We start from the raw sequence: 25167 nt of genomic DNA, 5'->3' as shown, positions 1-25167 counted from the left end.
TTCTTTTTATTGATTGTATTTTTTCAAATGCATTTGGAGTTGTATTGATCAAAACTCTGTTTTATTAAGCTTTTCAATATCATTCATATTACAAGCAATGGTATCGAAATAGTGAATGCAGATTGTTACGAACAAAATACTTAAAACAAACAAGGCAAAACAAATCTTAACGTTTCAATTTTGTAGTGATTTAATCTCATTATTTAAAATGTTACGAATCCTATCTTTTTCTAGTTTTGCATTTTGTAGCCTAAATTCGTTTTCCGGCAATTTTATCTCCTTTAAAATCTTGAAATTTAATATGCCAATACACGTTTCTAATCTGGGCGCCACATATGCAAAAAAATTGTCGAAAAACAGTTTGAGCTACAAAATACAAAAAATGAAAAAAATATGATTTGTTTTTTAACATTTGGAACAATGAGATTAAATCGCTATAAAGTTAATTTTTTTTTTTTTGCGAATATTTATTTTATTAAAGAAGCTGGAATTGGAATAAATCTCAGTACTGCGATTCTTGTGTCTGAGCATATCATATGGCCGAAGCAGGTCGTATATTTGATTTGACATCTTCTGAATACACAACAGAATTCCAGGATTGATTCCGTGGAAGAAAGGTATCCTGCAAATCGCCAAGTAGATGGTAAATTCAAATAAAATTATTAACATTTTTAATAGAATTTGAAATACGAATGAAATGGGGATAAACTTACAGAAACATAGGAGCAAGTGGGGATAACAGAGATGGAATGAGAGTTGGCATGATTAAAAGCTGCAACACAAAGGTGAAAAGCCAAGCCTAAGCCTCTCTTTGAACGAGGGACATACGTATGAATTATATCCATCACTTTCCCATCATTTCTAGCCACGTATTCCAGGTATGCCTCCTTGTCCTCTGTTTCAAATCTTTTTCCGCTTTCGTTCCACACAATCTTCGGTGGTTCCGCTGCTGCAGACGGTTGCGCTGGTGGTGTTGCTGCCATCTTTATTCGGACTCTGGACCCTGTTTGCTTTATGTTGGGTTTATGATCGAGTGTTAAAAAGAAGATGATACGGGTGGACTTTATAAGGCTCAAGTTGGAAATGATTCTACCCATCAAGTGGCCCAATTTGAAGCGTTAGTTAATGTAAGTCAATGTGAATATTACAGATCTAATCAAGTCAACACCGTTTTGGTCAAAATTCTATTGAGACGAGCACATGAGTTAACATGTTTAAATGACATTAAAATCGATATAAGTATTCAATTAATGTATAAGTCTACTTAATTTATATAAATACTACTACCTATTTAAAATATATTAATACAATCATGAATTTAATACTATTTTAAAATAAATAATACTATTTAGTTAAAATAATTTTTTCTTGAGAACTGATAACGTAGCACATCTAGTAGGGGCGAAGCAACCTCGCCAGGAACGAACATCACTAAGTCAAGCATTTCACCGACCTGGTAACAATGTCCGACCTTCTCGAAATCATAGAGCACATGACTTGGGGGGTCACCGGATCGATGGGAATTCAAACATCATCCGAGACAATCATGCCTGATAAGGTCGGACCAAGAATCCTATCCGGGCTCTGAGCTAGGTTCAACTCAGACCCAGGCCGAGCTCCGAGCTCCTAAGCCCGAAAGACTGGACCATCTAGTCCGAGCTCTGAGCTACTCTCAGATACAAGAACCATGATAACTTGACTCCCAAGTTATCCAGGCTTCAAGGCTTGACCGGGCTCCGAGGTCCTGCTTAGAAGCGCTCACTCGTGTACCGGATCCTGAGACCACAGAAGATCTTCTGACAGGTACGTGAGGAATGTTCCCTCTGACACACCTAACAAACCGCGCCACCTGCAGGGATATTCTCCCACGTGAGTATAACCGAATTCTGGGACCACTGGGCTCACAGCCTGCCAGCAAGGCAGGTTTGTCCTTAAACCCTAACTATAAATAGAGGGTTTAAGGACAAACCCTAGGTAATTTCTTTTTCTCTACTCTAAGCACTCTCTTTTCTCTTCTTCTTCTTCCTCTACCTCAAAACCTTACTTGAGCGTCGGAGTGAACGTCCGGTGACCCCCACCGGAGTTCCTTCTGACCTCTGTTTGCTTGTGGTGTGCAGGTCGTGACAGCTCGGATTCCGTTTGGTGATTCATCAAGAACATTTAGTCAAAAGTATTTAGTTGCATCATATTTAAACGAATTAGACCTATAAAACACGGTTAGATACAAGATTAATTGTAAATTAACCTACTTATGACCCGGATTTTTTTTATAACATTCACATTCGTTTAATTTCTTGTCAAAAGAAAGTCCCTCCTCCCTATCAGATAGCAAGACCTCGCTTTCGAAAAATAAGCAATTTCCCCATGAAGCAGTGACTTTTGTTCCTCTTCTTTTTTCTTTTGCTATGGACATGTCATATGGATTGCTATTAACCCATAAGTGTCTAAAATTTGCAGATTATGGTTTGCAGATCTGATAAAAGTTGTCATAGTCTTTACCAGTCCAATTTATATGTGCAAGATGTGCTTTCATAGAGAAAGGAAATTCATGGATGCTGTTTCTGATGTAATAACCACCCTAGATATACAAAATCCGAGCCAAGTAAAATAATCAAAATAATTCTATTTGATTTAGCTTGATATTAAAACAAATAAACTTTTCCATTTAGATCAAATTCAGTGTCAGTATAATGCTATAACCCGAACTAAAAAAAATCAATCGAACACACTAGTTTGATTTGAAATATTTTAAAGCTTTACAAATTCAATTTGGTTCAGTTTTGAAAAAATTTAAATTCAATTTGATTCCATTCAAACCGAATATACATCCTCTAATATAGACCGACTGGCCATCATTGGTTTCACACATCAAAGTTTCACCTAAGAGCACAACAGAACATTTAAAGGTCCATTCACTTCCAAACTCGGATTTTTATATTTATTAATTATTACCAAGTGCTGCAGAATCAAATCCTTAATGAAGAACATCTACAATGGAATCACTATATGAAATGATTCTTAAATAAATAAAACCATGACAAGCAGTACAGTCCCAGAATATCTGGTTTCTTAGATATACAAGAGTCGAACTAACAAACCAAACTAAATCAAACAGTAAGCAATATCCCGAGCAACTGTCCAGCATACCATACAATTCGGATTCAAGATGATAAATAGAGGCCATACATTACATCCACCCTTTTTATTCTGCACGAGACTGGCCAGCTCGGGATGACAGAATGATTCCCACAATAAGACCGTAAAGAGCAAGTGCTTCTGCAAAGATGAGGATCAGAATCATCCCCACAAACAGCTTTGGTTGCTGAGCGTTTGCCCTGAATAATGTTTGAAAAAATACAATGAGATATATAATCAAATTGCATAAAAGATCAATAGTATGACAAAGTAAACACAAACGAATGCTGCAGCCTAGAAGATGAGCAGGTAGAACAGCAATGATTCGATAAAAAAATATAAACAGAAAACAATTTCTAACGACCAGCATCCGATATCATGAATCATAGGATATCATTCCTTTATTATCTAGTACAAGTATCGAAACAAGGGCACAAAAGAGATGAAAATTATGATTTACACTTCTGCAAAGTATAAGTTTATGTCTAGCAAATTCAAAGACAAAAGAAACTTCCATTCATAGTGCTGATAAGAATTTGGCCTGTAAAATTTGTGATTTTTATGCCCATCAAATCCGGAGATGAAATAAACACTTCCATTATTAGGTAAATACATGATATATAAGAGCAAGAGCTTCATTTGGCAGACACAATATACATCCAAATTCTCCAAAAAAAACTTTTAAATGCAATCTATATTCACACTTTTTATGTACTCAACATGGATCCAGAGAGCAACAAGCCATCACCGCATAGATAATTCCTTTTTACAAGCAATTAAAACCTAAAAAGCACTTCAGGCCAACACTTGTCACATGTACGCCTGTTTGGATTATGGGTTAAGGAGTGTTTTCAAGGATTTCATGATGTTTTGCGACTTTCAACTTACGTTCGTAAAGAAAGTAACTATTAGTCATAATTGAAAGGTTTCAAAGCCCTCATTTCTCAACCCACCAAATCAGTAGATTGAGAAAGAAAAGATTTTTTAATAAATCAAATTCAACTAAAAAATATCACCAAACCCTATTTTCTGTTTCATCCTTCCAAACGAGGTAATTATTGATAATAACCATCAAATAATCGATTCGTAGGCAATCAAACTTTCTAGGAATTGTCTGTATAAAATATTTACTTCATACTCAAAGGACAATTATTCTCAATCTAGCTAGAAACCAATTGTCTGCATTTTATCAATAAAAAACTAACAATCAAACAAATGAAAATGAGTCACGAGTTTCCAAAAGATCATTTACCTAACACCAGCATCGCCAACAATGCCGATAGCCATACCAGCAGATAAACCAGCAAGACCGCAAGATAGACCAGAAGACAAATGAGCATAGCCATCAAAAAGATAATAAGATTTAGCCTTGGGGTTGATACCAGTACTAATAATAACAGCTATAATTAAACCATAAATTCCCAAAACACCAGCCATAACAACTGGTACTATCGATTTCATTACTAGCTCCGGTCTCATCACTCCCATTGATGCCACTCCTACTCCACTCTTTGCTGTTCCATATGCTGCTCCCATGCCTGAAATAACCCACTCATCAAAATCCAAATCACATAAAAAAAAGTTCCCCAATTATCACAATTTAATACGTCCATTGATTCCCCTTCCTAAATTCTTTAAAACCCACAAATCAAAACCAATGAAATCAAACAGTTTTAATCTAATCTCAAAACCCATTAGATTTCATTTGTTTTGTTGACACCCCCGTGAAAAACATTGAATGAAATAAAATTAGAAAAAAGAGATGAAGAAAAATTACAAGAGAATACGAGAGCAGCTGCGGCTCCAAGGAAGCCGAAAAAAGGAGCAGTTTCATCACCGCTAAAACCTGATGACATCGCCGCTTAGGAAGTGTTAACTGTTGGCTTAATTTCGTTTTAAAAGGGAGAGCTCTTGATATTTTGGTGGTTATCAGAGACCAAATAATGAGAAGATCGGATCGGAAACAGAGAAGGGATGGAGAGTAATACTAATATATGTCACGGGATTGCTTAATTGATTTTTACCCTATAGTTGTTTTTGGCTAATTACTGAAAAACTACTGAATTTTTATTTTTTTCAATAACATCCTAACGTTGTAATGTTGTCAATTTTATCATTTTTTCGTATTTCTGACTTTCAAATTCAATAACGTCCTAAAGTATTAAATTGAACTTTTTTTATTTGAATGTTCAAAATAAATTATTTATATTTAGCCTATATTCTAAATAGCATTTAATGCTATGTATATCACAAATAAACCATTTTATGCACCAATTTTAAAAAATAAAAAAAAATTATTTAATATAAATTAATTATAAACGTCTCTGATTCAGTCGCCGTCTCTCTCGGATCTGTAGCCACCTTACTTGAACCTGTCGCCAAGCTCATCCTCCTTTCATGGAGGATAGGGATCTGCTCGTCCTCCATGGAAGGAGGATGAGGATCTGCTCGTCCTCGTCCTCCCATGAAAGACAGAGCGGCGGCGGGTCGGATGAAGGCGATGGCGAATTTAGTGTGAACTTTTTCAAGTTAAAAAACTTGTTTGAATTTGTCCAAATATAAAAGAATATGACATGATTTTTAAATTTAGTTGTTTGAATATTTGTATCTTTATAATATAAATTCGTCCAATTTTTTTAATTTACGATGCTATTAAAAGTTAAAAATACGAAAAAAAATAAAATTGACAAAATTATAACGTTAGAGCGCCATTGAAAAAATAAATTCAAGGTCGATAGTTTTTCAAACTATTAACCTAAAAAGAATAAGTAAAAATTAAAAAATATCTATCGTTAATGTTTAATAATTTGTTATAAAAATGACGAGACACAACAGTTATTCGGAATAAATATTTTATACTACGAGTCATCCGTAAAACACATAAAGCATTTGTAATAGTGTAATATTAAAGTGGAAAGGGGGCAACAAACAAAACAACCTAATTTGTTGTTTTGTGAGAAAAGCAAACACAAAGGCTTCTCTCCTATACTTAAAAAATAAAGGAAAAACAAATCTTTTTGTCCTAAACTAAAAAGGCTTTAACAGTAAGCAAGCAAGTCTCGTGTGGTCTTTGAATTTCCTCTTTAAAGAGCAGACTCGCTGAAGAAAGCACCACAACACAAGAAGAGTAATTAAATGGCAGATTCAAAAGTGGAAACCATCTCAAGATTAGCGCAATGGAAGATCGAGAACTTCGGTCCCTGTTCTTACAAAAAATCCGATCCTTTTAAGGTCGGAATTTGGAACTGGTAACTTGCTTGCTTACTAATTCCACTGTTTTCATCATTTTATACATATGTAGCTAAGAATTTCTTGAATTTAATTTACAAACAGGCATTTATCTGTGGAGAAGAATCGATATCTTTATGTTCGGCTATTTCCAGAGCCATCTCGAGCTTCTAAAGAGCAGCCTCCTATTGCTAAATTTGTTCTTCGCGTCTCTAATGCTGGTCTTAATCGTAGACCCTACATCTCTCCTGGTACCTATATATATCTGTATATTTCCCTTTGTGTTAATTTCTGTTTTCTTGCATGAATTGTTTGAATGATTTAATTTTGGGGATAAAGTCTAGACAGTAGTGATCTGATGATCATGCGTGACAGCAGTGGTTAATTTCTCAGGTCTACTTTATTCTGGAAAGTTTGTAGTAATAGATAAAAGTGATGCAGTTATGAAGCTGGTTCATTCTTGTGACAGAACTCTCATCTTCTTGCAGTTCATGAGAAATTGCTTCGGACTTGTGACGACTTTGTCTGGCCTGTTGATTCCACATTTCATGGTCGCTTCATCATTGACGTTGAATTTTTTGACATCAAAGTCTGCCCTTTGAACGTGAGCTCCCTCTCTCTCTTTTATCTGATATGACGGTGTTCTGGCCGAGTTCATCTGTTTCATTTTTAATTTTTCTGTTCTTGTGGGGCGTAGTGCATAAATGATGATAACCTTTCTGCTAAGTTAAAGGCGAAAGTCTGTCTGAAGTTGATTTTTATCGGAACTTTTTGTAGATAATTTGTATAAAATTCCTTTTTATCTCCCCACCACCCAAAATTTCCATCTCCAAATGTTTTAGTACTTTTAAGTGACGGGGAATTTTTCCACCCAAGTGGAGTATATCTTGTATGCACGGTTTGATCATCTAAAACATCCACACATCCTTCATAATTGATTTCCAAAAGCAGCCTGTTGCCTTTTAATGATTTGACCAGGACCTGCACAATTACTTCCTAATTTTTGGATGCTTGAACGTTTCTTGCTAAAGTTTTGGGAGATAAGTCTTATGACTGGATATATGTTTAGGCGACGTTCCAATGGAGTGTGGCATCGGCCTAGCAATTGATATAAAAGATAAATTGTTGGCTTGATTCAGCATGTCATTGACTTAGTAGGCAAACATCATTTCAATTAGCAATCTGTTCTTTCTCAGTTTGAGCACCATAAACCAAATGCTAGCAGAAAGTTATAACTTTGTCGGCTTATCTTCGTTGAAGCAAAAGAAGGAAACATGTGATGATTATGCAACTTAATTTAATTACATGTTTATAAGATTAAGTGCAGATACATTTCTATGTGTTTGATAATTAACTGAATTCACTCTATCTAATTAATCACATGTGCTCCTTTTCACTTTTTCATTTTAATTTCAGGGCGGGGAAGCCAATTCTATATGGCCTGGTGATGGAATGATGCAGTCAGTTTCAACCCAAAGCACACTTCGATGTCTCTCTCGCATGTTGGATGAGGCGATCCATGCTGATGTTACAATCCACACTTCTGATGGCACTCTAAGAGCTCATAAAGCAATTCTTTCTGCAAGTTCGCCAGTTTTCCAGAGCATGTTCCATCACGACCTCAAGGAAAAAGAGTCATCCACGATCTATATAGAAGACATGTCAACAGAGTCTTGCATGTCTCTACTAAGTTACTTGTACGGAAGCATTAAACAAGACGATTTCTGGAAGCACCGGTTATCATTGCTTGGAGCAGCAAACAAATATGATATTGCAGCACTTAAAGATGCTTGCGAGGAAAGCCTATTGGACGACATCAATTCCGGAAATGTCCTTGGGAGGCTGCAAGAAGCATGGCTTTACCAGTTAGACAAGCTGAAGAAAGGATGCTTAGTGTACCTATTTGATTTTGGCAAGATATATGATGTTAGAGAAGAGATGAATAACTTTTTCAGGCAAGCTGACAGAGAGTTGATGCTTGAAATGTTTCAGGAGGTGCTGACAGTTTGGAAACCTGTATAATTTGCTTACTGTTTGGAAAATCTTGCCTAGTCCGGGCTCACTAGCGAGAGAGAGCGGTCGATGATGGACTGGAGCTAGGTAAGAAATTTCCCTGCTGGATAGTTGTGAATACTCGTGAAAGTTGCATGTCAGTATCCCATGTATTGTCTTTAGTTTTTGCTGGACAATCGAAATACAGAGTTACTTGATGGGAATTTCTTGTCTAACCCGGATCCATGCTTTATCATAGATCTAAATCGATCGAAGTTAGAAAAAATTGTGTAAGATTTTATAACATCTAATTGTTTGGTTCGGCATGAATCCGGTCTAGGTAAGAAATTTTGTTACCTTATATCTAACTATATGTCTACTAGCTGAAGAGAAACATTTTGATGCTATTCCTTCAATTTTTTACCTTAGTTAAATTTTGCAGTTAAAATTTGTTTCTTTTGATTAAATGGCTCACTTTGAACTAAAAAATGGTTAACTAGCCTGGGGTTGAAAGTCAAGATTACCATTTCCAATTTGTGCATCTAATTTATGATTTTACTATTTCATTGATCTAATTGTTATAGTAATAGTATCATCTTGTTGAGAAATATTATGACTTACATTTTTTGGTGAAGTAAATTCTGGTAACTTATTTCACAGAAAATTAATTTTCATTTATATGTTTAATTTTTATTTTTCATTAAATGTAAATTAATTTTTAAAACTAAAAACATTAATGTCCTTTTTATTTCTATATAATAAAAAATAAAATATTAACTTTCTTTCTTTTATACCAATAATTATTCTATTATTAATAATAAAATATCAATGCAAATAAAACATTGATTATCTAAATATCAATTAAATTTGGTGAGTTACAGAATCAGACTGCAACATTATCTTTGACCGGTTAATTAAAGAATTGAATAAATAAATAAGCATTACTACTATGGCAACGTATAAACAGACGGTTAAAAAGACCCGCCTTTTTCTCTTTTCAAGTTGCGTTCCAATCTCTGTAATAGGATCAGAACATTGCAATTGAGCATCTGACTCACTCACTGATTCTCTTTTCAGAACCCTAATTATGCACCTCTAACTCTTCCTACTTCAGATGTATTATCTGTCTCTCTCTCTCTGTTTTTCTTTTGCGTGTATTGATTTGAGTTTTTGTTAGATTTTAAATTTTTGATTTGCATTGGAATTCATTTCTTCGTTTTATAGAGCTGTTGTATTTATTTCTGTTAGTTCAATCTGCAAAATTTATGATCTGAGAAGAAAAGGAAGGTTTTTATTGATCGATTGATTGAATTATGGCTTCTCCTATGCCTAGAGGGCCACCTAATAATAGACCTGGCTATAATAATCAACAAACACCACCACCATCACCACCTAATCACAATCCCAATTCTAAGTCATTAGCTGATAATGTGCGTAATTTGAGTCTAAATCGGCCTTCTTCCTTGCCTAGGCCTCCCCCCTTCGCCCAACCACCGCCTCTTTTTTCACCGACTGGACCTGTACCTCTTTCACCCCAGCCAATGCCTCACTTTGGCCCCCCATCACCTGGTGCACTTTCGAGACATACAATGCGTCCCTCACCACCCCCATCACCTGGTCCACATGCCAGACCTGTTTTCTCTCCCTCACCACCCCCATCGCCGGGTCCATATGCCAGACTTGCAGTCTCTCCCTCACCACCGCCATCACCTGGTCTACTTGCAAGACCTACAGTACCTTCCTCACCATCCACATCACCTGGTCCACATGCAAGACCTGCAGTGCTTCCCTCACCACCCCCATCACCTACATTGCCTCCAAATGTTGCCCTGGGAAGGCCTTCTGCTCCTGTTATTAGTCAGCCTCAGCCACCTTCTTCCTTTGGGTCTAGGCCACCATCACCTTCTGGTTCTTTGCCCGTGGGCAGTCCAGTGGTTGTTCCTCCTTCGAGTGGTTCAGCTGTTCTACCTACGCCAGGTCCGCCGAGTCATTTTGCTTCATCTCGGCCTTTGAGCGTCGGTCCATCTTTAGCTTCTTTTACCAATCCAATGAATAATGACCCACCATTCACTTCAGCTCCCAGATTTTATCCACCTGGTAGTGCTAGACAGCCAGTCATGGGATCTCTACCGCCTACAGGTTTAGCTTATACCCCTCAGCCTCCAAGTATGGGATCTTTTCTGGGTGGTTCAGCGATTGATGTTTCATCAGCTCCTCCCATGCAGTTACCTTCTCCTTTCCAAGCTGGATCCTTGGAGTTCTCATCCACTCCAGGTCCTCCCTCAGGAGTGCAGACATGGACGGTGCAACCTCAACAGGTGTGTATTGTAAGCTTTTCTTCTAGTATCTATTGTTGATTTTAATTCATCAATTACCACATATTTAAGATTGTTGACAAGGAATGCTATTGCATTCTGCTTATAAATTACATGTTCCTATTTCTGTTCCTATTTTTATTCTATTATTTATCCTTAGTTTTAGTTTTTAAGTGCTCTAATTAATGTAAGTGATATGAACATATTAGTGAAGTTTCTACATATATAGTAGTTTATATCAACAGCTCATTGTCAATGGACCTCCTTTTGCAAACAAATTGCTGATGCTACCCCCAGATACTTGATCAATTACCTTAGCAATAGAGCATGACTGGATTTGGAAAATACATTCACCCTAAACAACTTGTATTTAATTTACCCTACCCAACCTTTATTTTCTGTACCTGTGTTTTATGTAGAATGGGATTAAATTGTCTTTCATTTACCCTAAATAGCCTAAATTCTGAACATTTTGTTTAGGTTGCTCCACCTCCGCAGGTGCCTGGTTCTGTGCAGCCGCCAAGAATGTCTGGAATGGCTCCACCACTACCCCATCAATCTATGACTACCATATCACCTGTGATGGGTCAATCTGGATCCTCTTTGGCAGGGGTGTCAAAGATTGATCCCAATCAAATTCCAAGACCCATTCCAAGTTCCGCTTCCGCTATAGTAGTGCATGAAACACGTCAGGGGAATCAGGCTAACTCTCCTCCGGTATGCTAGTTTAACCTCTGGAAAAATGAGGCATTGCTTTATATTTTTTTCTCTTTCAGACTTAGCTGTCTGGAATATTTATTTGCTTTCTTTTTACTGCTATTCCTTTTCCGTACAATGACATTATTTTCTTGCATTTGTAGATGTAGGATGAGTCTTTTCTATCGCAGGTTATTTCTAATTTTTAGGATTTTTTTGTGAAGGCTGCTACAAGTGAATATATTGTCAAAGACACTGGTAATTGCAGTCCACGATACATGAGGTGTACAATCAATCAGGTTAGTTTTGCATTTCTAGACCTATAGTTGCTTTCTATTCTATTATGTGATCAAATTATACTGGCAATAACTTTCTGTTTATAATATTTTTTTTGGTTTATATCGCAACAGATTCCCTGCACTGTTGAATTTTTAAATACATCAGCAATGCAATTTGCTTTGTTGGTCCAACCTTTGGCCCTTCCTCATCCAGCTGAGGAGCCTGTACAAGTAATTGTGACTTCTTTCCTTATTCTCTTTTATTTCATAGTTGCTAGTTGTAATCTTCAAGTTGACTTCTTTCTTCTGAAAGAAGAAAAAGGAGACCATGTTGAATTGCATTCTCTTTCCTCAATCTATAAATATGACTCTGAAGTTTACATATGTGTGTTACGTAATTAGAGGTTTTAGCATCATTACTGAGTTGCAAAGCATAGAGAAGTAAACACTTTCTTTCTTAATTATTATTTTCTGAAAAACAATTTCCGTGTAGTCTATAGGAATTCTACCATGTTTTGTTATTAGATGTGGACCATTTCTTAATTGACACCAATTTCTTGCTTCTAGCTTCAAGTTTATTTTTTGTTATTGAATGAAATTGCTTGCCGCTCCTTCAACTTCTTTGCCTTTCTTTTTTAATGATAAACTTGAAAATTAATATATCTTGCAAAAATTTAGGTAATAACTGCTCTCTTCGTTAATTATACCATTTTTAACATTGTTTGGAAAAAAAATGTTACTGATTTCTCTTTGACTTTCATTTTCTTCTTCCTATTATTCTTTTAGATGATTGAATAAACAATTAAAGATACCTGTGTACAGAGAGTCTGAATCTTTCTTAGTACAGGTTGTTGATTTTGGGGAAAGTGGTCCTGTTCGGTGTTCTCGTTGCAAAGGTTACATAAATCCTTTAATGAGGTTCATTGATCAGGGAAGGCGGTTTATCTGCAACTTATGTGGTCAGTATAAGATTCTTACCAAGCTTCTGTGCCATATCCAGCAGTTTCCTGTGATTTTAACCCTGCCCTGTGTTGAGAACTGTTGAAGTGGTTGAATGGACATATGTTTAAATATTGGTTGGGCATCTCCACTTAATACCAATTGGTTTTAAGATGGATTGCTACTGGCTATAAAGTACGAGTAGTTTTCTTGTGTTTTACTATTGTATGTAAATGTTTGTGAGAACATGGGATCTCAGTATGTTAGTTTTTATATATAGGGTTTTTCCCTTGGAATTATTTAATGAATTTTGTTGGTATAATAGATAGGTGATCCTTTTGTAGAGAGAAAACCTAGTTGGGGTCCCCTCTATGTTTTAAGCTTCACATTAAATGGAGTTTTTACTTTGTCAAAAATGATTTGCTATTTTCATGAAAACTTCTCGTGTAACCTTTTTTTGATACCTCTTCTCTTGGGGAAATGCTGATTATTCTTTTTTTCCTATTTCTAATATTAAAGCTTTGAAATATTTGGACTGATCGCCCAAAAAATATTGTTGTCTTACCAATTTTTTGATATATGCTACCTATTTGTTCTGTAATAAATGGTAATATGATGTATGCTTTACATCCTATCTTGCTAAGGCTAAAATTATGTCCTGTTGTTTAACATTCCATTTGATCATATCCATAAGCTTCTTATATCATCTATACTATTGTTATCACTTGAGGTTTCAGTATCTAGTTTCTTATGTTCTGATTATTTGGATAATATCTATAAGAGCTGTGACGTGACTTTACAAGCCTACTGTGTGTACTGCAGGGTTCTCTGATGAGACTCCCCATGACTATCACTGTCATCTTGGTCCAGATGGTCGGCGCAGAGATGCAGATGAAAGGCCTGAACTATGTCGAGGAACGGTTGAATTTGTCGCTACAAAGGAATATATGGTTGGTAACTAACTATTATTTTCATTTTTTTTAAAAGCTTTTGATATCTGTTTTCTTCTTACAGTATTAGTTTTCTCCCAGAACATGAGAGATGCAAGTTTGAAGGCATATAGCACTACTCCATATAGTGGATTATCTGAAATAAAAAAATGCTGATGTTATAATCTCAAAACAGAACCCTTTGTTCGAGTTTTGTGCACTCTTATTGCCTTTTCTGGTCATTTTTTGTTGATTTTTCCAATTATACTTATCTTTTCCAGGTGCGTGAACCAATGCCAGCCATGTATTTTTTCCTAGTTGATGTATCCATGAACGCCATTCAGACTGGTGCAGTGGCTGCAGCTTGCAGTGCAATCAGTCAAGTTGTTTCTGATCTTCCGGTAAGCTTCTTTACTTTCCAGAATCCTGTGACATTTTCCTCGTGCTTTTAAATTTTTTGGTCTGGTTGATTGTTATTTCTTTCTTGTAAGTTTAATGTCTTGCTTTCCTTCTTTGTTGCTCGCTTTCTCCTTTTCCAGATAGAAGTTGTGCCTGTAACATATGCACATCATAATTTCTCAGTCCTATTTTTGTTTGCCACATATTCATTTAATTTCCAGAGACTTATCTTTCATTTACACTTTTCTTTTCTCCCTTTTCCTTTGTACATATTAATGATCCTTGAGTATGTCTTGTATATGTCCTGACTTTCAGTGCATCCAGAAAAGAGTGGTGTCATCTTAAAATTGCATACTTGACTTGATTTTTAAAAATTTATATAACATGTACCAAAGTGATGCAAACTTATGATCCTGTATTTACTTTTGTGCGCAGTTAAAGTTCTATTTGCAATATTATTCTTCTTCTTTCGTTGTTTGTTTGCATCTTGATCCTTTCTACACATAAGTGAAGGTTAGTTTGTGATTAGTTCGCTGCCTTTTCTTCTTCCAGGAAGGTCCTCAAACAATGGTGGGAATTGCAACATTTGACTCAACAATCCACTTTTACAGTTTAAAACGTGCATTACAGCAGGTCAAATACATTGCCCTAGTTCTTTTTTTAAAAAGCTTATGTAATTTGCTTTAGAATTTTTTCCCCCTTTGGTAATTGAGAGTAAAATCTTTTTAAAAAGAAGCTGAAAGGAGAATATAAAAAGTGAGACTTGTGAAAAGTTTGGAATCAACCTTAGGCTCAATGCAGTCTATTGCACTGTTGATATAGCTTAATGCAGCCTCCCCCTTGCCCTTTCCAATCCTTGATGATACCCATTTCTAGATTCTTTCTTTTACAAAAAATACTTTGCATTATTTATATATGTGTTTGGAAGAAGCGGTCTGGTAAAAATCGGATGAGAATTTTTTTTATATGGCCCTGTTCTCATCTGGTACACTTGCTTTCCTCTCCCCAGCTAGTTCATATCATGATTGGCAGATACTAGATAGTATGTTTTATAAATATTACTGGTTAGTTTATAGATGCAAAAATTGAAATATTGTATCAAACAGCTACTACTTGCATTTGTTGTTTCCCTTACGTGATCTAGCCTTCCTTTTTAGCTGCTTTTTGATCTGTCATGTGCTGGCAGCCATTGATGCTTATCATACCTGATGTGGAAGATGTTTATACCCCTCTACAAAGTGATGTTATTGTTCAGCTTTCTGAGGTGAGCTATAAGCTGTTGAGTATTTCATATTCTTTTTGAGGGATCTGTTCAAGCACACAAACAAATATTTATCTATGATAATACATATGATAAATATTTGTCTGTCAGTCCATTTTTTTTATTAAAGACTTTACACACTGAGACTTTCTAGTAACTGTGTTTGTTTGTTTTGAGGATCTAGTGTCGCCAACATTTAGCACTGTTGTTGGAAACCATCCCAACCATGTTTCAGAGTACTAAGATTTCTGATTCAGCATTTGGTGCAGCAATCATGGTCAGTTGTTCATGCTAGTTATTTGTATTCCACTATGATTAAGATGCCTTTGCCTAGGGAATATGCTGACTTTTCCTTTATCACTGATTTAGGCGGCTTTCTTGACCATGAAGAGCAGTGGAGGGAAGCTTTTGGTATTTCAATCAGGCAAGTTCACGAGCCACATTAGTCTACTTATGATTCATGTATCATTGGCCTTGAAACATAGCTGCCAAATTGAAATTGAAATTTTTACTCCCAAGTTTATGGATGTAAATCGAGTGGAGTTAAAATATCAATTTATAGATGACTTATACAGAACAATTGAGTAATAGACTAACAATAAGTCCCCATGCATGTAACAGAGAGGGCTAGTTGCAATAAAGTGCATATATCATTGAAAATTCGGGTACATGGTGCATTATCCACACAGAAATTAAGAATATATGCACCTGTGAGTTATTAGGTGTCATTTTATGGCAGGTTATCCAGGCATTGCTCTGGACTTTCTAATGTTATCATAACTTTTCATGGTTATTATTAATCTTTTTCAAAATGTATATATTATCCATTAGTTAGTATTTCTTCTGTCCCATACTAATAAATTTATAGTTAAACTCACATAGATTAAAATAATAATATTATTTCTATAGTTGGAATGCTGTATTTTTCCATAATTATTATTAAATGATCTCTTTGAAAACTAAAAATATCGAATGTTTATTATAATTTAAATAAGAGTATAATATAATACTAACAAATAAGTTAGTCTTAAAAAAGAAAATAGTCTAAATTTTGGAACGGAAAAAATAGAAAGTAAGCATATTATTATGGGGCGGAGGGATATAGTTCTTCATGAAATTCAAAATATATTTTTATAATAAATCTAATGAAAATACTTATATTCAGAAAAATTAGATATTTATTAAATTTCAGAAAATAGTAACAATACAAAAATTAATAATCATTAAGATTATTAAAAAGAAGACATGTTAAATAAAAAAAAAGTAGTACTTTATGAAAATATTTACCATTTTCATATTTTTGAATTTAATTTTGCATATTTTACAGTGTTGTTAATGGACACCTTTAGTTATTCTGATTATAGTGCTCTATTGCTTGCAGTTTTGCCATCACTTGGAATTGGGTCCCTTTCTTCCAGGGACGCTGAAGGGAGAACTAACATCTCATCAGGGGAGAAGGTGAGTTTAGGACTACAAAATTGTTTTGGCATACAATCCATTACTCCTTGGGTTTTTGAGATCACATTTGTTGCATCAAATTATAGGTAAATATTCCATGCTTTTTGCTGAAGAAGAGAGTAAGGAGGGGTAAAAACTGAAGTCAGCAAAGTTAGATTCTTAGGTTGTTTGTTCCTTGCTTTCTCTCCCAGTTAAGGTCCTAAGGAACTAATAATATCTGATAAATCAACTTCCATACTTCTTGCTGTTGTTTGCAAGTTGAACCCTTTGAAATAATGCAATTTATATAATTATGCTATGGTATGGACTATATGCTGGTTACCAGCTAAGGTGCTTGCTGTGACCACCAGGTCTATCTGGAGTTCAATTCTTAGTGCCAGTGGTGCTCCATAGTTGCCAGATTATATTCATATGCTTTCATGTAGACAATTCTTCGAAGTAAGCAACTATGCTTACATAAATTTTTTACCTAATATTCTTCTGTGTCTTTTCTTTATTGGTTGTATTTTTTTCTCTCTTGAGCATAATTGTAACAAGTATTCTACTATTTAAATACATAAATTTTGGGAGGGAAAGAACAAACCCCTGCTATCTACGGGCCCTATGCTGGAAAATTGTTTATATTCTGCATTGGTTGGAATACAGGTCAAAATTATTAACTCTTGACTAGCCTTTACACTTTTGCATTGTTGTCATCTGCATTTTAGCATTATATTTGTAGATAATGCAACAAATTTTAGTTCACAAAAATTGATCGTGTACTGTTATTCATTCAAAATCTCTCTCTCTCTCTCTCTCTCTCTCTCTCTCTCTCCCTAATTTCCTTTTCTTCTGTATAACTAGGAGGCCAATATATTGTTGCAACCGGCAGACAAAAGTCTTAAAACAATGGCAATAGAGTTTGCTGAAGCTCAGGTGAAATTTTTGCAAAAATTGATTGTGATAGTGATTGATTTTCAATTTTAAATTTTCTTGTGGATACTAGTTGAGTTTCTGTAGTGATTACATCAAGCTATCACAGCTCTGGCCTGAGAGTCTACATATGAAATCATCTTCCAGGTTTGTGTTGATGTCTTCCTTACAACTCAAACTTATGTGGACATAACTTCAATCGCTGTCATTCCAAGAACTACTGGTGGACAGGTATTGATGAATTTTTCATTTTGTTTCTCCTAGTTGTCTTGTTTAACTTGATTTGGACTGTTTCCTTTTCAACTATCAGTTATTTGTTCCAGTAGCAACTAAAGATCTTTTTTTGTAACTGCTGGATTTATTTATTTGTAACCATTGTACAAAAATGATATTTTGAATAGTACTTCATAATTCTATTTAATGCTGTCAGTGTGACAAGAACTTACCTGTTGCGCAAAATTAGATTTCCAAGTCCCAACTGACTCTTGGAAAAAGAGCCGACATGATAATTGGTTAATTTATGCATGGGTCGAAGCTTTTATGGAATCTGTACAGCCATCTGGTTTGACATTCTTTCTGGCCGGAGTGCTGAAGTTTAAAAAAAGTTTCCCGGAAAGAATGGGCAATATTTGGATAATCTTAACTGCACATTCATGTTAGTCAATCTTGCTGCAGAACTAGAAAAACCAAGATTGGTTATCAATTTCCACTATTTAACTGAATGACACACTTTGCTTTTAAAACGTGGTATATATTCCTATAGATGTAGGTGTAGTTAAAAAAAAGGCCATGTTTTGGTAGTCTAGGGCTTCCAACCAAGATGTGAGAGGCTGCAGGTAAGGGCATGGAAAAGCTATGTTTTTCACAAATCGCCAAAAGCAATCATAAGGATCTTTTGCTTTTACAGACGCTTAGCTAGACAATGGCTATATTTATTAACAAAAAGCCGTCTGTGCTTGTATCCCGAAAAAGATATTGCTGAAAATCGCAGTCAAAAATATCTCCTGATATGAAAATACAGTTGTTCACTAAAGTGTGTAGACCTTATGAATAAGTTACGTTAGAGAACTTCTTTAGCACTCTTTTCAAATGAGACTTACATTCATATTGATTTTGGGGTTATTTGCAAAAAAGAAGTCTCACTTTTCACAAAAGTAGAGATTTAAGCACCACTTTTAAAACTTGGCAAATAATGGAATATCCTTTTTAAATTTGGCAATTGCAGCTTCCAAACCATTTTCCGGCATCTGAATGCATATAATGTAGACCGCAGCAGAGATGATTTTCCACGTAATTGACACTATAACACTAACTCAAACCTCATCATTTTTTTATATGACAAAACGATGTTGTTTTGAACTCATTCAACTTAACACTCGCCCTTAATTCCATCAACTGAAATTCATGGCCGTGTTTAATGAGCTCAAAACAACATCATTTTATCAAAGAAAAAACGAAGCCATTTGAGTTAGTGCCACAATATCAATGACGTGGCAAATCTATCTCTTTACCGGTTTGCCACATATACATTCAGGTGCTGGAGAATGGTTTTGGGGCTCAAATTGCCAAACTTAAAAAGGATGTATCATTTTTTGTCAAGTTTGAAAAGTGGTGCTTAAATCGTTAGTTTGGTGAAAGGTTGTTTTTGTTGCTGTTGCAAATAGCCCTTTAATTTTTTATATACATCATAGTTGCTGTACCTCTAAAGGATATATCCTTGTAGAGGCAGATCAGTCTATGTCTAGAATTCTACTTTCTGTTTATTTGAGTAATTATTTGATGACAATTAAAGTAGCTTCATCCTAGAATTCTTTCTGTTGTCCCTTTTCCAGGTCTATTACTATTACCCATTCTCAGCTCTTTCTGACCCTGCCAAGCTTTACAATGATCTAAGATGGAATATCACTAGGCCTCAAGGTTTTGAGGCTGTCATGCGTGTGAGATGCAGTCAGGTACTTCAATGACCATTGTTATATATCTGTGGATAGTACATGTTTGATTACTTTGTTTGGTTAGTAAACTTCTTTTTCCCTTCTTATAGGGTATTCAAGTACAAGAGTACTCTGGAAATTTCTGCAAACGTGTACCAACAGACATTGATCTACCTGCGGTTTGTGCATCGTTTATAAAAAAAATACTTTGTAAACTTATTTTATCAGATTCTCTATTATGCCCTTGTATGAATGCAATTATGTTAACAACTCTTGATTTGTTGAATTTGTATTACTCCTGTGATAAAGACATTAGTTTTGTTCCCATCTCATGCTCATACATAGTGACATCTATTAATGATGCAGTGGGGTTTCTATCACTTGCTAGGCAATGCACATCTACTGCGAAATATTAATGTAGTCATTCAGTTGATATTATGAAAAAAATTGCATCAAAATTATCCTACGGAGGGATGTAACTTTGAGAAATGATTGCACTTCTTGTGAGGAATTTCAATGATTTCAGTAGAATCTTAAAAAGATTTTACTCGAGTACTTTCATATGTATTTCCGCAGCTGTTATGTTTCAGTTGCTGTTATCTATGTCTTAAATCGAAATAAATTGTTCTTCGCTTTTCCTTCTCTGAACTTATCTCAGTAGGGAACATTGTTATATTTTGTGCAGATTGATTGTGACAAAACAATAATGGTTACCTTGAAGCATGATGACAAATTGCAGGATGGCTCAGAATGTGCTTTTCAGGTCCGAGTTAATGCTTAAATTTCATATTGCTTTGCTACTTTTTGTAAGTGATATACCTGCTTCCTTTCTCAGCCTTGAAATTTTCAATGTCTGCTCATTTTTCAGTGTGCCCTTCTTTACACCACTATTTATGGCCAGAGAAGAATTCGTGTTATGAATTTGTCATTGCCGTGCACGAACATGCTCAGTAACTTGTTCCGTACAGCCGACTTGGATACCCAGTTTGCATGTTTCTTGAAGCAAGGTACTTGACTCTGCATTGTACAGTTCGTCTATCCTGTCCTTTAATGTACAGATGTTATGCTACATGTTATGTGTTATTTCATTGTTGGTGATATTACTCTTTTAACTTTTCACTGCATTGCATTTTAGGTATGTTATGTGCATGTCAATCCCTGAAATGTTTCCACTTCATTGTCATACTTTCACTTTTTGAAAGTTTATTACGCTGTTCTAGTTTTGTTTATAGTAAAGCATTATTCTGTTACTCCCTTTGCAGTGGCAAGTAGAATACGTTCCGACGCAGCAGTAATTGTCAGGGAGCAAGTGATGGAAATGTGTATCAACGTTCTGCTTTCATATCGTAAATTTTGTGCTACTGTATCATCAACTGGGCAACTTATTCTTCCAGAGGCACTTAAGCTGTTGCCTTTATACACCCTTGGTATATTTCTTGATGCTTTTAACAATATACAATCTAGATAAATATAGTTATGGTTAAGCTGAGTGCTGTATCTAATAATATTTTATGATGTAGAACAGGTATAATTTTCTTGGGGGAATTATGACTATTCATTCTCTGCTCACATTATGCACCTTCTGTAGTAGCTATCATGTTTATAATTTGATTATGGATTCACTTGTAGAGACAGATATTGGTATGAGGTAAAAGAGAAAATTCTGTCTAAAACAGATTAGGGTATTTTTGAATGGGAGAAAGAGTAGCTGATTTTTATGGGCACTAACACCAGTGTATCATAGTGTTAAGTCTTGTTGAGGTCCCTGCTGTTTCAGTAACAAAGAGTGCAGTTTGATTTTGCAGTGGAAAGTAGAGTGTGTTTGCTATCATAAAATTGATTTTCTGCTTTCAATTAATATCATGATGATAACAAATTAGCATCATTTTCATTTTCTTAGTAATAATTCCTAGCTAGTGTGTGGTCAAATTTTTAAGAAGGGAACATATTGTGTCGGGTTGGTAATTTTAACCTTCTGTTTTTTAGAGTCATCATTGATGGAAAGTACAGCACTGCATAATGGTGGAATTGTGTTGGTCTGTTAATTGTATTTTCCTTTTATTTATTTTTTCTGATTGTCAGCGTTAATGAAAAGTTCAGCACTGCGAACTGATGGGAAAATAGATGATCGATCTTTCTGGATAAATCACATTTCCTCTCTCTCTACTCCTTTGGCAATTCCACTTGTTTACCCCAGGATGGTGCCCATCCATGATAATTCAAAGGTTGAAATTGTGTCTAATTGGTTATAATAAATTCAATCAAATAAGTTGCTAATGTCTTTGTTAACTTATCACTTCATTTTGCAGGAAATAGGAGAATCAACTGTGCCTACTTCTATCCCTCTTTCCAGTGAACAAATCAAAGATGATGGAATCTATCTTCTTGAGAATGGTGAAGATGCTTTGATCTATGTTGGGAACATGGTGGATCCAGATATCTTGAAGCAGCTCTTTGGCGTTTCCTTGGCGGATGAAATCTCTACACAGGTAATACCGTAATACCTTCTTCACTCTTGCGAAATTTACAAAGGCATCTTGGTGTTACAATTGATTATAGGAAATCAGTCATGTCTAGCTCCTAGGCGGTTAAAGTTGAACGCTCTCCAGCTGATTGCTCTAAAGATCCCTCTTTTGAGGTTGAATTTAATGTTTTCTACGGTTCGTGCTATTTAGGATATCTTTGAATGTATCTCTTGCACATGTGTGTGCACATGCATGTGGGTTTGCAAAAGTTTCTTTTGTCAAGCAGTGAATTCCAGCTGACATACTTCTGCTTGGACAGTTTGTGCTGCAGAAATATGACAACCCACTATCAGAAAAGCTAAATGATATCATAAATGAGTTGCGGCGTCAAAGATGCTCTTATCTGCGGTATGAATCAGTCATTTATATTAGTTCTACTGTTTCCACCTATTCAAAAAGCATTATGTTTGTACTGTAAGTTTGTTAATGTTCCTCCATTCATTGCATTTTCTCTTATTTTCAATATGTCTTATTCTCTTGCAGCTTCAAACTATGCAAGCAAGGAGATCCATTAGGTCAGTATGCTAGAGATACTCTTTTAAACAAACGAGTAACACACTTTTCTTGGATATTTACTCATCATATGTATAGCTTTATAATTTATTTGATATCATGAACTTTTTTTTTGATCGAGCTGGCTTTTCTTATTTTTTCTCCAAAATTTGTTACCAGGGGCATTATTCTACTCGTATATGGTAGAAGACAAGAATGCCGGTGGCCCCTCCTACATTGAGTTTCTTGTACATGTCCATCGTCAAATCCAAATCAAAATGTCATAAATTCGGTTCTATTGGCAAATATTTGCTCGTCTTTTATGTGGGCATACGGTGGCATCATCACATGGTACGTTAGGGCCTATTCTGTTGCTCTGTCGAGTTTTTATAAATATTGAGCGGCATGTACAGCTCCTTCGGAAGAACAACTGGAGAAAAATCATAGCAAAGACATCGGCTTCATTTTCAACAAGGCGCTTACCATTTCGATAGATTGATCGATTTTTTTTTTTGTAGTACTAAGAGGAATGGAAATTTTGCTGAGAGAGACTCTAAGTTTATTGAATCTTGATTCTGAAATAACTTATGGTGATAGCACATATTTTGTGCAGGATTGTTACCTAAATTTTGATTTTCTTTATGTACTGCAAATGGAATCAAGAGGGGGTTTGAATGCCTGGTTCAATTTTCCACTCCAATATTTATGTTCTATAGTAATATTGATTATTGCTAGAAAAATATTATTTTGTAATTTTTTTTTAATCTACAACCCTCTTATAATCGAGAGAAAATTGTGTAAAACCGATTTAGTCTCATGTTTATTACTTGTGGAAAATCATCGAGATTAATAAACAGATTAAAAGAACCAATTTTCAAAACTCATCAGCCATTTTTTTGCTATTTAATTAGCCCTAAATACAATTTGGACTCGATCTCATAACTTGAAAATTAATTGAGCTAAACTTAATTTATATGCGCTCATTTTTTCGTGAAACAATTTTTTATTTTTTTAATAGATCGAAATAATTCAAATTATACAAGTTCATTTACCAGGGAAAATATAACAAACTTACAAGGTAAGCTCAATAATCCTGTTTGCATTTATATATTTACTAGTACAAAACCCTCGCGTTGCTTCGGAAAATTCTTTTTTTAAAAGTTAAAGCACAAAATATCTAAAGTATTTTATTTGTTAGTTTTAGTACCTTTTAATTTATTTGTTTTCAAATTATAATTTACAGATTAGTGGTAAAATTGTATAAAAATTGTTAACAGTAATTTATAATTATAGAAAATATATAACATAGTATTCTTTTAAATTGGATTAGGGAGAATAGCAAACACTAAAAAAAAGGAAGGGCGTTTTGAATATTTTTTTATTACATTGACGTATAAAAGCAAGATTAAAAAAAATCATTAATTTGGAAATATATACTATAAAAAAGTGTATAGGAGTAAAAAAAACGAAAACAAATTCACTTATATTTTCTCACACCACATGACATACGTCATTCCACTACCAATATAGTTGTACTTTTTCCATGGTAAGGCATGCAGTTCGACCATAGAAAGCAAATTTCAATTGGATTCTCTTCACCGAAACACAAAATTTCATATCTAAAAAAAAAGACAAAATTTCAATGTATATTAGTTGTAACATACACTGCCTTCCTCTTGCAATACAACTTTACCTCACGTCAATTAACCTCTAATACCAAGTTAATTGAACCACAACTTTAGGTCTCAACTGAGCACTTCAAAATTACATTTTTACAAAAAGGTCATTACAGTTGTTATTATTATATGCATAAGGGGTTGATAAAATAAGTTATTCAATAGGAAAGTAAACCATAGTGACAGCAGATTGGTAGATAGACTAAGCAAATATAGATTATATTACAAAGCAGATTCAAAATCTACTAAAGTAACCTAAACATCACTAATAACCAGATCAACTTCTGTTTCTGTTATCTCCAAGCATCTTCAGAGATGAATGGTTTGATTGGTTGTTGTCACTGCAAAAACAAAACCATTTATGACATGTAAGAAAATAAAAAATCAAACTTAAAAAGGTATTCAAAATCAAAACCTAAACCTCAAGTTTATATCTGCTCCATTTCTTTTCTTTGGTTAATTTTTTTTAACCCAAAATATTAAGTTATTATCCTAGATATAGCCTTAAGGTTTTCTGTTTTATTTGTTTCTGGACATAATCTGAGTTTTTAGTTCATTTTTGTGTTGTTTCAGTTATATATTTTCATTCTTGTGCTTTCGGGTTATCAATTTTCAACTGCGGGTAGCAAAGTTTCTATAACTTTTTTGAGACATATCCATTGGAATTTTATCTTCACTGCCACTTTTTTTATCATCTAAAGTCATTTTTGAGTCAAAGTGAACAAAGAATCCAAAACAGATAAAAACATGAACAAAGTTGATATCTTTTTCTAGTAATGATTTTGAAAGTAATTGTTTTGAGTATTTCTAGCAAAACGTAGATTACAAAAAAAAAATCAAATTTTAAAAATTGGTTCAATTAAGATCTCAAATCCATGTGTATTAAAGATAGGATGGCATGATTGTAATATAGCAAATAAAAGAGTAATATGTTGGAATCCAAAAACACTGTTCAATGTACAGTGTTTTTAGGTTCTACTTTATACTATATATATTGATGA

General features: G+C 34.7%; 4 protein-coding genes and 1 long non-coding RNA gene across 5 annotated transcripts; 3 read left to right on the top strand and 2 right to left on the bottom strand.

Moving 5' to 3' along the window:
* Positions 1-446: 446 nt before the first annotated feature.
* Positions 447-1053, bottom strand: LOC126687214 (acetyltransferase At1g77540-like). Its single transcript, XM_050381667.2, has 2 exons — positions 714-1053; positions 447-622 (listed from the first exon to the last, which is right to left on the bottom strand). Exons 1-2 carry the CDS (start codon positions 981-983, stop codon positions 533-535), a joined length of 360 nt encoding a protein of 119 aa, XP_050237624.1. The 5' UTR covers positions 984-1053; the 3' UTR covers positions 447-532.
* On the top strand, positions 1040-3118 carry LOC126687216 (uncharacterized). The gene is made up of 2 exons (XR_007644075.2): positions 1040-1127; positions 2458-3118. It is a non-coding gene; the product is annotated as an uncharacterized LOC126687216 (long non-coding RNA).
* Positions 3006-5124, bottom strand: LOC126687203 (V-type proton ATPase subunit c4). The gene is made up of 3 exons (XM_050381654.2): positions 4913-5124; positions 4388-4673; positions 3006-3335 (listed from the first exon to the last, which is right to left on the bottom strand). The coding sequence occupies exons 1-3, from the start codon at positions 4989-4991 to the stop codon at positions 3203-3205; spliced, it is 498 nt and encodes a 165-aa protein (XP_050237611.1). The 5' UTR covers positions 4992-5124; the 3' UTR covers positions 3006-3202.
* Positions 5125-6114: 990 nt separating this feature from the next.
* LOC126683700 (BTB/POZ domain-containing protein At1g21780) lies at positions 6115-8718 on the top strand. The gene is made up of 4 exons (XM_050379432.2): positions 6115-6383; positions 6469-6614; positions 6852-6967; positions 7780-8718. Exons 1-4 carry the CDS (start codon positions 6271-6273, stop codon positions 8383-8385), a joined length of 981 nt encoding a protein of 326 aa, XP_050235389.1. The 5' UTR covers positions 6115-6270; the 3' UTR covers positions 8386-8718.
* A 465-nt stretch (positions 8719-9183) lies between these two features.
* On the top strand, positions 9184-23190 carry LOC126683684 (protein transport protein SEC24 C-like). The gene is made up of 24 exons (XM_050379431.2): positions 9184-10673; positions 11151-11387; positions 11591-11665; positions 11777-11875; positions 12492-12603; positions 13406-13533; positions 13794-13913; positions 14464-14544; positions 15098-15175; positions 15357-15449; positions 15542-15596; positions 16554-16630; positions 17474-17545; positions 17690-17773; positions 19375-19494; positions 19584-19652; positions 20159-20236; positions 20342-20480; positions 20736-20900; positions 21556-21698; positions 21783-21962; positions 22258-22346; positions 22482-22513; positions 22671-23190. Exons 1-24 carry the CDS (start codon positions 9669-9671, stop codon positions 22775-22777), a joined length of 3438 nt encoding a protein of 1145 aa, XP_050235388.1. The 5' UTR covers positions 9184-9668; the 3' UTR covers positions 22778-23190.
* The last annotated feature ends 1977 nt before the right edge of the window (positions 23191-25167 follow it).

The sequence above is a fragment of the Mercurialis annua genome, linkage group LG1-X (genome assembly GCF_937616625.2).
Source record: "Mercurialis annua linkage group LG1-X, ddMerAnnu1.2, whole genome shotgun sequence".
Taxonomy (NCBI): domain Eukaryota; kingdom Viridiplantae; phylum Streptophyta; class Magnoliopsida; order Malpighiales; family Euphorbiaceae; genus Mercurialis; species Mercurialis annua.
The sequence above is the reverse complement of the archived record's forward strand: the minus strand, read 5'-3'. Positions and strand labels throughout refer to the sequence as shown.

Excerpts from the sequence above, each read along its gene's own strand:
- LOC126687214 (XM_050381667.2), bottom strand. The coding sequence starts at position 983 with ATGGCAGCAACACCACCAGCGCAACCGTCTGCAGCAGCGGAACCACCG. Across the intron at positions 623-713 it reads CCACTTGCTCCTATGTTTCT|GATACCTTTCTTCCACGGAA; the intron begins GTAAGTTTATCC and ends GGCGATTTGCAG.
- LOC126687203 (XM_050381654.2), bottom strand. The coding sequence starts at position 4,991 with ATGTCATCAGGTTTTAGCGGTGATGAAACTGCTCCTTTTTTCGGCTTC. Across the intron at positions 4,674-4,912 it reads AGCTGCTCTCGTATTCTCTT|GCATGGGAGCAGCATATGGA; the intron begins GTAATTTTTCTT and ends GGGTTATTTCAG. Across the intron at positions 3,336-4,387 it reads GTTGGCGATGCTGGTGTTAG|GGCAAACGCTCAGCAACCAA; the intron begins GTAAATGATCTT and ends AACATTATTCAG.
- LOC126683700 (XM_050379432.2), top strand. The coding sequence starts at position 6,271 with ATGGCAGATTCAAAAGTGGAAACCATCTCAAGATTAGCGCAATGGAAG. Across the intron at positions 6,384-6,468 it reads AAGGTCGGAATTTGGAACTG|GCATTTATCTGTGGAGAAGA; the intron begins GTAACTTGCTTG and ends ATTTACAAACAG. Across the intron at positions 6,615-6,851 it reads TAGACCCTACATCTCTCCTG|TTCATGAGAAATTGCTTCGG; the intron begins GTACCTATATAT and ends ATCTTCTTGCAG.
- LOC126683684 (XM_050379431.2), top strand. The coding sequence starts at position 9,669 with ATGGCTTCTCCTATGCCTAGAGGGCCACCTAATAATAGACCTGGCTAT. Across the intron at positions 11,388-11,590 it reads ATCAGGCTAACTCTCCTCCG|GCTGCTACAAGTGAATATAT; the intron begins GTATGCTAGTTT and ends TTTTTTGTGAAG. Across the intron at positions 13,914-14,463 it reads AAGTTGTTTCTGATCTTCCG|GAAGGTCCTCAAACAATGGT; the intron begins GTAAGCTTCTTT and ends TTCTTCTTCCAG.